Below are 13,327 nucleotides of genomic sequence, written 5' to 3' on the forward strand. Positions count from 1 at the left end.
CCTCCTAATATTAGGATATGGTGGCCACAGGTCGCTGTAAAGTTTCCTTTATACTTCCTCCGTTTTTAAATATAAGTCTTTTTCGACATTTCACTAGAGGGCTACATACGGAACAAAATGAATGAATCTATACTCTAAATTATGTCTATATACATTCGTATGTAGTCCTTTTAATGAAGCCTCTTAAAAGACTTATATTTAGAAACGGAGTGAGTATCTGCCAGCACATAAAGAAATCACAGAAAAGTTCATCAAGACACCCAACCTAGTAAAAGTAATAACCTTATGAACACTAGATGAGGAAAACCAGAGCTCACTCGAGCGATAACCCACACGCTCAAACAAGTCTCCACTCCCCAACCATTACAAATCCTACTCAAACCAGGCTGCAACGCAAATACACTTCGACAACCGGACGACGCACGACGGCACGAGGCACGACAATGGCAGAGGAGCCCCCGCCGGGGAGTAGGCCGAAGCCGCCGATGTCACGCATCATGCGCCTATCCCTCAGGGCCGTGGACTACGTCGCCGACGCCACCCGCCGCGCCGACGGCACCGTAAACCGCCGCGTGCTCGCCCTCCTGGACACGCGCGTCCCGGCCTTCTCCTCCCCGTGCCGCGGCGTCGCCTCCCGCGACGTCGTCATCGACCCGGCCCTCCGAATTCGCGCCCGCCTCTTCCACCCAGTGAGACCCGGCGACGCCAGGGGAGCGCCTCTCCCCGTGATCGTGTTCTTCCACGGCGGTGGGTTCGCGTTCCTCTCCGCGGCGTCACTGGCCTACGACGCCGCGTGCCGACGCATTGCCAGGTACGCCACCGCGGCCGTGCTCTCCGTCGACTACCGCCGCTCCCCGGAGCACCGGTTCCCGGCGCCCTACGACGACGGCCTCGCCGCACTCCGCTTCCTCGACGACCCGAATAACCACCCGGCGGACGTCCCAGTCGACACCTCCCGCTGCTTCCTCGCCGGGGACAGCGCGGGCGGCAACATCGCGCACCACGTCGCCAGACGCTACGCCGCGGACGTACCTGCGTTCAACAGCGTCCGCCTCGCCGGCGTCATCGCCATCCAGCCCTTCTTCGGCGGCGAGGAGCGCACGCCCTCGGAACTCCGCCTTGACGGCGCGCCGATCGTGTCCGTCTCCCGCACCGACTGGATGTGGCGCGCCTTCCTCCCGGACGGCGCTGACCGTACTCACGAGGCTGCGTGCTTCACCTCCCCTGGGGCAGCTGCTGGCGTGGACTCCCCGGCGTTCCCGCCGGTGCTGCTCGTCATCGGCGGCTACGACCCGCTGCAGGACTGGCAGAGGCGGTACTGCGAGATGCTGAAGGCGAGCGGCAAGGACGTGAGGGTGTTCGAGTACCCGGACGGCATTCACGCGTTCTTCCTCTTCCCTGCGTTTGATGACGCGCGACACCTCATGACACGCATCGCCGAGTTCGTCGGCAAGAGCGACGATGGCGGCAGCGAGTAACCCTTCTTCCACGCCTCCTTGCTTGGTTGGGACTTTGGGAACTTGGATGCCGTGTCGGATGCGTAGTTTGATACGTGTTGCCGCATTCTTTTGGTTTTGGTGTGATCGCGTGTTTTTTTTTTTTTTTTTTTTTTTTGAGGGGGTGTGGTCGCGTTGTTGGTTGAGTATGTGAGTATGAGACATGAGATGTGTCACACGATTATTGAGAGTTTTTTTATTCATATCACGAATTAGTACAAAGAAGTTGACCCATACAAGCACACTGAAACGCAAACACAGAGGACTATAAGCATTTAGAGTACCTAAGACTATCATAACAAAAAGATCTCCGGAGCCCTGTGTCATCATCCCTGAATTTTGAGAGAAGACCCCTGCAGCAGAAGGATCTGCAACTAGTCGCAAGCAGGTCATCATCTTCGACCACGGTAGATTTGCCGCCACACTGCTTCCTCCTTTTTTGACACCAGCGCTGAGAGGGCGTGGACATCAATCCAACACACCTGCAACAGCCGTCGTCATCTTTGGCTTTGAGTACCGCGAAAAGTGTCCCTTCCGAAAGGAAGAGAACTCGAGTCATCCGACCGGTCCAGCACCGCGGCCGAGCCATCCACCCGGACAAAGCAGGATCTCCCACCAGCATCAGCGCAGAGGAAGGAGAAAAACAACAGCAGCAAATCATACCAACAAGGAAGAAGAAGGGTCTTTGTCTCCCTACATCCATCGCCCATCTGAGGACCCAAACGGCCAATGCCAATGGACCTCCAGCCATCATAGCCCGCGACCTCGACGAGATCCGGGGATCCCCAACCCCATGGCTCCTAGACGAAGGCAAAAGCCTCGCCTGACCGCGAACGGAGCCCGGAGAAACTTATTCCGACGCGACACCATCGCAACAGCCTCGGCAGCGTCTCCCTCAACCCTAACCCTACCACACACCCACCTAGCGAACAGACCCGAGGTTCCCCCTCGCTCCCGTCGTTATTAGTTGTACTTTTGGTAAGTTTGATATATGAATCGCATAAGTGTTGGACCAAAATTTGACCCGAATGATATTTACCACACGTGTGGTGTGAAGTAAGATGGTCCAAATGTCTTCATCATAATTCATCTTGCCACGTCAAATATAAGATGTCCGCGTAATATTTTTTAAGTTTTGGACTTAAAAATGATTTATCTCCTAAATATAAAAATAATTAAAAATATATTTTCATTATTAAATCCGTCTTGACGACTTTAAGACGACTTTAAAAATAGATCTTATATTGATATGTTTCGATTGCTTTTTTTGCCCAAAAATTGGCATGAAGTTTACACTAAAATTGGCATAGTGTGTACACTAAAGTTGCCATGTTATGTTTCATCTATTTTTTTGTATATTTAAAACTGCCATTGTATTTCAACTACTTTTCATGAATTTTTTTATTAATTGACCATGGCAATTTTTAGTAATTAACCACAAAAAATTTAATTCATGGATCATGGCGATTTTTAGTAACTCATCATGGTAGGTTTAGTTTATAGATCATAGCAATTTTAGTTTATAGATCATGACAATTTTAGTTATTTAACCATGGAAATTCTAGTATTTTGACCATGAAAATTAATATTTTAATGAACCACGACAAATTTTAGTGCGTGTATCATGTCAAATGTAAGTAATTCATCATGGCAATTTTAGTTTATGGTTCATTACAAATTTAAGTCATTGACCATACATTTTTCAAGTAATTAGCAACTATTTTATTTGAATTATGAACCATGTCAAAATTATTTTATGGATCATGGCAAATTTTAGTAATTCATAATGGCATGTTTAGTTTCTTAATTCCCTTTTTTATAACATGTCAAAATTTATTTCAAACATAGAAGAAAAAATAGTTAAAACATATAATGATAATTTCACTGTAAACAGCATGTCAATTTATGTGCGATAGACATGACAACATTTAACAACAAAGTAGAAACATGTGATCTAGTTTCGAAGATCTTGTCACGACAGATTTTATGATGAAAATAATTTTTTAATCATATTTTTCATTTAATATATAAAACATTTTAAAAATAAAAATGTAAAATATTTTTGCTCACATCATCAGTTTCGTCATTTATGCATGCATGCGATGACATGACAACCTATGGTGATGGAGGCATGTGGTCCAAATCCCTTAACGCCACACATATGATACTTATCTAGGTCCAAACTTGATGGGAAGCGCTAGGAATCAGTCTACAGGCGTTTTAGCATCCATCAGACTGCGTATGCGCCGTTGGATGAGGGTCATGGGATCCCTCAAATTAGATGTGATGTCATGTTTCAGATGCTTTTAATACGTGTAATTAAGCGGCTGGGCGTACGCAATAAGTGGCCCTCAATGCACGCCCTGGACATACGCTTCCTCCCGCGGGAGTACAGTTCCTCTCCCTGTGTCTTACCCATTCAGATTTCTGGCGCGAATGCTTCCATTGAGAGACAAATATCTAAAAAATGGCACACCTAAGACAAGATATTGAGTAAAGAGGGATTTCGGATGCAATCTGGCGGCATGGATCGGGTAGTACCACAGGTTCGGAAGGCGTTTGGGGTGCTGCTGCTTCGAGCAATCGGACGAACATGAATCCTCCTATGGTGAATATTGGAGATGAGGAGGTAAAATGAACACCTTGATACATATTCGCAGTTTTTAGCTTTCTTTTTTCGGATGTTTGTTGTAGTTTTGATGTATACTGGCCGCGTGATGCCTGATTTGGCTGGTTTTTAACACACCATGGGGGATTGCTGATGAATCTTTAGGATAAATGTGAGAACGTAGTTAGAAGCACGATTCGTTGCCCTTCGATACATTTTACTTTGCTGCTGGAAGCTTAGATTGTACTGTCATGGGCTGTGTTCATAATATGCTGTGATCTGTTTAGCACCGTATATGTTCAGATACATTCAGATATTGTCAACTTGTGCCCATTGTTTTGGCTCTAGGATTTCATGTGTGCAATGTTGATGCTAAAAAATATGTTTCATTGTAGGATGAAATCATGGAGGACATTGAAGGGGGCACATATATTCCATTTGCTGATGATGCAACAACTACTCGACCAGATGCGTCTTATGTTGGATTAGTCTTTGTCACCATAGAGGAAGCACAAAATGTGTATAATAGCTATGCTAAGAAGCTGGGTTTTGGCACTAGGATATGTTACACTAAGAGGACTCAGAAGAAGGGGTGTAACCACATAATCAGGAGAGAGTTCGAGTGTGTTCATGCAGGAGGGGAAAAAACCCAAGATGGAGCAAAACAAGCTGTGTGTGATCCTGAGTGGTATGAAGCAGCAGAAGAAAATGTCACTGCATCAAGGAAGGAACCAAATTTTGGCAATAAAAAGCTTGTACCACAAGGGAAGAGAAACATGGTGAATAGGCATGGATGCAGAGCACGACTGGCAGTGGTGTTGAGGGATGGAAAATGGAAAGTAACTGTTTTTGAGGAGCAACATACACACCCAATGATGAGTAGGGGGGAATGGACAAGATTTTACAGATCTCATAGGAAGGTACCGTATGAGGACTACATGTTTCTGAAGACATTGCATAATCGGAACATAACAACAGCGTTGATCATGGCAACGCTTGGAGACTTGCATGGGGAACTTGGCAACCTTCCGTACACTCACAGAGATGTTGCAAACATTCGAACTAAGTTGAGAAATGAGGTGTCTTTGAATGATATGGCGAAAACGATGGAGTATTTTGACAAGCTTCACGCAGAGAGTCCACGTTTCTTTTATGCAAAGCTGGAAGATGAGAATAAAGCAGTGAGGGCACTATTCTGGGTTGATGGAAGGACCCGGGAGGCATACAAAAAATTCAAAGATTATGTGTTCTTTGACACTACGTTTTGTACGAACACGTATGATATGTCGTTTGCACCAATCATTGGAATAAACAAACACATGCAAACCATAATGTTGGGATGTGCGTTGCTTCCAGATGAAAAAATCGACACATTCAAGTGGGTTTTTGAGAAGTGGATGGATGCAATGGGACATGACCCCCCAGGGTGTATAATGACAGGTCAAGACCAAGCCATGTCAAAAGCTATTAGTATGGTTTTTCCTGGTATAGTACACATATGCTGTAAGTGGCACGTGCTGAAGATAGCGAAGGAAAAACTGGGTATGTTGTTCAGGACAAGAGCAGATTTTGAGGAAGAATTCTATTACTGTGTGAATGGGACCGACAGTGCAGAAGAATTTGAGGAAGCATGGCAGTGGATGGTGTTGAAGCATGAGCTTGTTGAGCACCCACATCTGATTAACATGTGGGAGTGCAGGCACACTTGGGCACCAGTGTACTTCAAAAGAAACTTATTTCCCTTCACATGCACGACAGGCAGGTCGGAAGGCTTGAACTCGTTCTTCAAGAAGCTTGTGCACCCTCATGACTCGGTGTGGCAGTTTCTGAAGCAGTACGAGTACATCCAGGAAACTAGGCTTTACCGGGAGGACAATGCTGGTTTCCTTGGTGAGGCTACAGTTGCTCCGATGTGGTCAAGGTATGAAACGTACTAGTATACTAAATGTGTAAAAAATGTTGATATAATCTGCACCATGTGGAGCAAAACTTTGCTTCTTATATGTTGTTATCATGCTTCTGTATTCCAATTGAAAACTTAGGTATTTTTTTCCGCTAGGTACAAGATAGAGGAGCAAGAGCATCAAAGTTTTATACCAGGACTGCCTTTGGAAAGTTTAAGGAAATGATGGAGGAGACAACAACATTGATGATTAATCCAGTTGAAGGTAATTGGTTTAAGTTTGAGCTACGATGTTGCGATCCTGATTCCAATAAAATACGTGTGGTTGTTCTCGACCCAGTTGACAGGTCGTATGAGTGCTCATGCAAGAGATTCCACATGAATGGGATCTTGTGTCATCACATTCTAAAGGTAATGGTGCATACTAATGTGCAAGAAATACCTGAGCAATACATGATGTATAGATGGTCTGAGGAAGCAACAATTAGACCTGCAGGAAGCAGAAATGTTGGTTCAGATGTTCCGGGAACAAATACTCTCAGGTAAAATGACCTGTCACTACAAGAAATATGCTCATACATGATGTTTTTTAAAATGTCGTTGATGAATTCATCATAAATCTATGACGATTTCATCCGAGATTGTCGTAAGCCATTTGAGGGGATCAAATCTACATATAAATTACGACGATGTGAGTCAAAAACGTCGTAACCGCATAAGATGAGATCGTCATAACTTTTACGACGATTATAAAAACATCGTAACATGTTCTAACTATGTTGACATGTCACTCGTGGGTCCATTCTATCCCACCTCATCCTAGTTTGTGAAAATATCCCAAATCACATTGTTTTCATACAAATTCTGTTTTCACACAATCTGTTTTCACACAAATTATAAGAAAATGAAAATATCCCAAATCACATTGTTTGTCATCCCAAAGTAGACACATATGCATAATATTGATTAATTTTGACAAACTGTATGTTTACCCCGAATAATATGATGAAAAATATAAGAGAAACAAAAGGAAAAGAGAAAATTACACAAGCTTAAATCTGATTGGTGGAATGAGTTTTGACATGGATGGCTGACGTGGCAAACATCCGGCCATCCATCCACCCGTCCATCCATCCACCCGCAAGAAACCTCACCCAACCCATCGTGCCCTCCTCTTCCTCTCTCTGCGCTAACCCTAGCCGACGCCTCCCTCTCTCCCCCGATCCCACCCGATATGGATCGCCCAACCCTAGCCGCCACCGTGATCTGACCCGGGGTAGCCGCGACGGCGACGCGGAGAGGAGTGCCGCCCCGTAGAGTGACCGCTTCGTCTGTGTGGAGGCCGTCGCCCAGGAGGGCAACAACGCCGGTGGCATGGTGGCCACTGCGGAGGGCGCGTTGCGGGCCAGCCTCCACACCGACGAGCTCATGGCGCTCATGCACGGCTCAGGGGCACGCCGAGTGGAGGAGGGGGAGGGGAGGGGTGGGGGATTTGGTTTGTGATTTTTGGATTTTCGATTCGAGCGGCGCTGGGGTTGCTGCCGCGGCCGGAGGAGGTGGCGGCGCTGGTCACGCTCAAGGTGGCGGCGGGGCCGATCAGGCGCCAGATCCCGCCTAAGATGCACTCAGCCTTCGCCTACGAGATGCTCCAGCGGGTCTCCTGCAGCTTCGCACTCGGACCCGAGCTCCGCAATGCCATAAGCGCCCCTTCTCCTCCCTTTCCCCCTTCAACCCCAGATCTCCTCCGATCCCTGGAATCCCCGAGGCACTCACGACCGCTGATTTTGACCCTTCGTGCAGGTGTGCGTCTTCTACCTCGTGCAAGGTCTGGTTCTGATTCCGCCATGGATTCGATTCCTTGGTGCTCGTTTGGGGATCCGATTCGGTCTGGTGTCTTGTCTCCTCTCCTCTCGCTTGGATTCGATTCGATTTACCACCATTACTATGTATGTAGACCTTGCTAGAGATTTTCGCATCTACTGCTGCTAGTCGGATTCGTAGCTGTATTGCACATACTACTACTACTACTATCGATTGATCGATTACACGTTCCTTTGGTTCTTTGTTAGCGCTACTAGTACTACTCCTACCATATACCAGTGTTGATATATTGAGATTGATTTTGGTAGTGTTGGGTAGCCAGTAGAACTTTTATGATGTAAGTTAAAAGGGTACTGTGTGACTAGACTGAAGAAATTGTGTTGACAAATTCTCCTGCACCACCTTATTTTTTCACTAGACTAAAGAAACTTGACTGCAGATGCACCGGTTGCTCATTTTTAAATACTCCTAGTGTTAAAATAGTCATGTTGTATAAAATTCATCTGGATATGTGTTGAAAATTCAATTACATTGTCTTCACAGAAACTTCACTGAAAAATTCAGTTAAGTTCAATCACCATTCTGAATTTTGACCACATGAGTACATGACCAAGCTTAAGAGTTTAAAACATTATCCAAATAATCATGTCCCACATTATTGCCAGGGCAAGAGTAGTAGCACGAGTAGGATTTTGCAAACTGAATGAAAAAGGAAGTCATTCTTTGCTTCTACTGCCTGAACAAAGTCCTGTCGGCTGTACCATGGCTCTTCTATACTCCTGAAGTATCAGTCGATAAACAAGGATAAAAATGAAGGGGACTTTGCACCTTTGAGAAAACTGTAGGTGGTTTACCCACTGCAAGCAAGTTAAGGAAGCAAAATTTTCACAGGGAGTTTCCAGTAGAGTGGCAATTTTTGAATGGCACTTCGGCTGTGGAATTCAGAGCAAGACTTCCTGTTTTGCTGTGGAGTTTAGACGTTCAGCTTATCTTTCAAGACTTATATGCATGCATTTCCAGCTGTAGAATTCAAAGCAAGACTTCATGTTTTGCTGAAATTTAACATGTAAGCATCTTTGCGCTAATTAAGGGGAAGTAGAGGTAGAATCATCTTTGCGTTAATTAATTAACGAATCTTGCTACTTTCTGTCTTGCCATGGCTGCAATTAAGCATATGCGTGTTTGTGTTGAGAAGACGCCATCATATATACGTATGTAGCTAGTCTTGGTAAATCAGCAACATTTCGGACAGGCATTGCGTTCTTCAGATTGTGATATGACAACCAGATCTGTGGGTGTCCAAGATAATGCCTCGTAATTGAACTAGTCATAATTGACAATTACAAACTAGATAAACTAGGATTTAGGAGGTAGTATAAAGAGATAAACTAGGATTTTGATAACATCTAGCTACTGTGTATGTTGTACTGCGGTTGAGATTATTTATAATCAAGTGTAAAATAAGCTAGTCGCTAGTGTAAAAGGGCTTTGCTGCTTTAATGCAAAAACATTGTACTGATTAATGCATGTACGCTAAGGATCCTATGGCTGGATGTGCGGTTTCAATGTTTTGTCGTGCCGTGCAATTGCCTTACAATGTGTGTTGTTTATTATGTGACGACTACTGAAGTGCTAAATACACATGGCAGCATGCGGTGGAGGTGGTTCAAGACAAGCTGTATGTGGTCGGGGGAAGCCGAAATGGGTGTTTTCTATCGGATGTTCAGGTTTGACATTCATGCATGTTAACCCATCATGCTCCCTGCTTCTTCATTACCTGAAGCACATCCTAACAGCTGCAATTGTGGCAGGTTTTTGATTTCAAGGCATCCAAGTGGTCAGCATTACTGTTGAGTCCTAGTCGACAGTGCCCTGTGCCAACCATCCGCGAAGGCTTCTTCATTACCTGAAGCACATCCTAACAGCGCCCTGTGCCAACCATCTGCGAAGGCGTCAACTTTGACCTGCCTGACATCGTCGCCGCCGCGCCCCCCATCGCCGGTGAGACCTTCAATCGACCATGTCCCCCAATCCCATCTACCCTCAGGGATACCGACCTCATACGTACGGATTGCTCGTAGGATATTTCTGTCACCGATATCGATCCAGTGGTTGAAACTTGAAAGTGACTCATTAACCAGCAAACAAATCTCCACGAATAGAGCAGAGCACCACAACTGACAGTGATAATGCCACGAGATTGTGTTTCTAGTAGATAGGGGAGGGAGTGGGACACGATCGAGCTGCACCCATGGATGGATCCATCACCACCACACACACACACAGAGTAAATCTAATGCAAATGGATGTTGTTTTCGACGACATCTACATCAGCAGCAGACGAGTTTGACAGTGCACTCTTGCCCATCCTGTCTTAAGAAATTTTTACCTCTTCAAATCAGACTTGGGCAGCAGGCAGACGTGCTGGATTTCTGGGCAGTTCTTGTCCCTACCTAACATGCTAGAATTGAAATGACAGTAGATGATAGTTGAATTTGTAGCGCACTTGTGTAAACTAATTAATGCATTCCTTACTATCTTGGGTTCAGAAGTTTTACCTATTGGGAGTTCAGAGTTTCGACATCAACAGTAGATGAGTTTGACAGCGAGGTTTCAGTTCAGAGCACACTTGTGTTGCTTGCCATCTCGGCTTCAGAAAAATGAACCTGATTGTCTAAATTTAAAAATGCAGGAGTTAAGCATGTTGGTGGAGACATGTTCAAGTCCATCCCCTCCGGCGACGCCATCTTCATGAAGGTGCGTATCTCATGGCCGTATCAATGCTACTTTCCATCAGCGAGTTTAGACTGCGCCAATCCGGATACTGAGGAACTGTTTCCTTATTTGATTACTTTATGTTGAAACTTATTCATCCTTGTGCTTAGTAGGGAGATGTTTATATTTTCTGAAGAAATGGCAAGGTGTAACATTTGCTTTATGGTAGATGTTTTTTGAGTTTTGTAATTTTATCTGCAGAAATTGTTGATTGTCCTATATGGTTCTACACATTAACATAGTTAGTGACTACACATGGCAACCCCACATGTCACATCATGAACTAGAGGACTGGTAAATGTAGCCAACTTTGCTGATGTATAACCATCTGGGAGCTGTGATATTTTCTAGTGGGGTGGTGCTGGATGCAGTGGTGTTCCTCACTTAGCATAGTAAAACTTTAATTATAATAGTGTAAGAGTCATGAACTAATGATAGTATCTGCTTAACTTTTCCCTTGAAACACATGACTTAAGTTTCTCATGTTTTGATGTGACAGTTTTGAATAATCTTTTCTGAGTACAAAACAATTAGCATTGATTTTGGTATGGGTTAGTTTTCTTCAGTTCCGAATTCCTGGGTTTAGCGAGTAAGAATTCAAGCCAAATAAGATGATATACTACCAAGAAATAATAATCAGTCCATGACATGTTAAATGTATGTAACTAGCTAAGATCCCAAAAGAGTGGGGAATGGCAAGAGGAACTGCATATCCTCTGTTTCTCAAACGGGGGAATATTTTACTGTATTCACATGTTTCTACTAAGTCATGTGTATCCAATGCCATTGTCTTGTCGTTAGAAATCCTGAATTTGGGTCTTTCTTTTACCTAAAGTCCTTGCTGCAAAGGTTGCTGTTCGACAAACCTACTTCCTCTAGCTAATTGTAATTGTTAACGAAAGATACTTACTATTCTTCTACAGGAGAATGGCCAGGAGTCTGAACCAATGAATGACCATGAGGGGAGACATTACACATGCTACCTACCAGTCGAAGAAACCAAGACCATGAAGTCGATTGTTCCACAGAATGCAACCAATGTTATCATAGAAAGCGAACGGAAAGTTTACAGTCTGCTATGCTTGACCACATACATACATTTAAGTTCACTATACTGAAGTTCATATGGTTTAGGTGTATTAGTGTAGTAAGTCCTTAATTCAGCATTACACGTGTTCTAGGAAAAATTAAAAAACCAACACATAACTCTTGAAACAAAAACGATGGACCATATCTGATTTATCTTTTCTGATTTGTTTATGAAACTGTAGACAAGAGTTGGTGTCTGTTTTCATGTGCTTTCTTGTGCATATCAGCATATGTTTTCTGGCCCTGGAACAAACAAGCAGATGATGATTTAATTATTTGACTGAATCTCGATCGTATAATAAGGTCCAAGTAGTGTATGCTTAAGAGAAATTTTGGAGTGCTTACTGCCAAGTATTTGTTTCAAAAATCATCCGTCAACATCTAAACTCAATAGACTTAGTTTTGCATTTTACAAAATGTCAAAAATATAGAAACCAGTTGATGATTTTGCAGACCTGACGAGGTGGAGAAGAAGGACCACCAACTGTCCGGCTCCATGGTCCAATACACCATGGACCTCCAGGCCCACATTAGCCGCACCCCCCTCACCTCGAGAGCGACAAGGTCTTTCTTCTCCTCCCTTGAACATGCATCTCTCTCTTTTGCTGATGACAGATCCCATATTCTAGTAAGTGTTGTACAAATTCATGATTTTTTCAGTGATTAGAATGAGTGGAATAATTGAGGAAACCTCATGCTGTTGGTGTATACGAATCCATCCATTAGATGAGAGTAAAGCCAATCTAAAGAGCCTGATTCACTTAGTTATGGGATGAGCTTCTTGTCTGATTACAAGCATCCTTTTTGTTCTGTTGTACAGTCGTATGTTTTTCTATACTACTATATAGCGTATCACTATATAGCGTATCAGTTTGAATCAGGCATTGAAATACTATCCGGCCATTCACTGGCTTCCATCCAGCGGCCTACAGTGCTTGGATTCACAGCTACAGTGGCTCTGGGTGCCATCTGGGTCATTCCAAAGGCAGCCATGAATTGTCATAGAGTTAAAAGTATTTGGTTCATTCTACATGTAGTAGATACTATGTTATTCTCATTTTTGGGAACTATAATTTAAGAATTTTGGGTGTGGGTTCCTCTTGTCCCGTGTGACAATCACATAACTAACTGAACGCATTAGCAAAACTGCAGAAGAACAACGACCCTTCTACTTGGAAAATATATAAGCTTTAGTAAACAAACAACTGAATTACCACCAGGTTCCTGAACCTGGCAGCTCATCTACTGACCTTTCATGCTTTTCCCAGAAATGCAATCCATAAACCTGCTACTTGAAAAAAGAACTAGTATATTATGGAGTCATAATTCTTAATGTTTTGCTCCTCGTGGCATTGTAACACATTGAGAATGCCACATTGATCATGTTTACTGCTACTGTATTTTACTGCTATTTTCAGTTAACTGCTTATTTTCGGAAAAGTTCCTAAGAGTGTGCTTCTGAATTGCATTTGTAGGAGAAGGGCCATGCCTATGCGACTGCCTCGGGCTGGGGCTAGTGATGTGCTGGATCAGCACCGTCGGTGCTGGGGCTGGGTTGGATCAGCTCCGCCTGGGAGAAGTTGCAGCAGTGCCTGAGCGACAAGAAGAAGGCCTGGGTGCTGATGTGCCATTCTA

General features: G+C 44.2%; 1 protein-coding gene across 1 annotated transcript; it reads left to right on the forward strand.

Annotated features, from left to right (window-relative positions):
* The first annotated feature begins 297 nt into the window (after positions 1-297).
* Positions 298-1,803, forward strand: LOC123451180 (probable carboxylesterase 18). Its single transcript, XM_045128189.1, has one exon. The coding sequence runs from the start codon at positions 444-446 to the stop codon at positions 1,476-1,478; it is 1,035 nt and encodes a 344-aa protein (XP_044984124.1). The 5' UTR covers positions 298-443; the 3' UTR covers positions 1,479-1,803.
* Positions 1,804-13,327: the final 11,524 nt, after the last annotated feature.

The sequence above is a fragment of the Hordeum vulgare genome, chromosome 4H, assembly GCF_904849725.1.
Source record: "Hordeum vulgare subsp. vulgare chromosome 4H, MorexV3_pseudomolecules_assembly, whole genome shotgun sequence".
Classification (NCBI taxonomy): Eukaryota; Viridiplantae; Streptophyta; class Magnoliopsida; order Poales; family Poaceae; genus Hordeum; species Hordeum vulgare.

Bases quoted from the DNA above. Each gene is read 5' to 3' on its own strand.
- LOC123451180 (XM_045128189.1), top strand. From the start codon at position 444: ATGGCAGAGGAGCCCCCGCCGGGGAGTAGGCCGAAGCCGCCGATGTCA.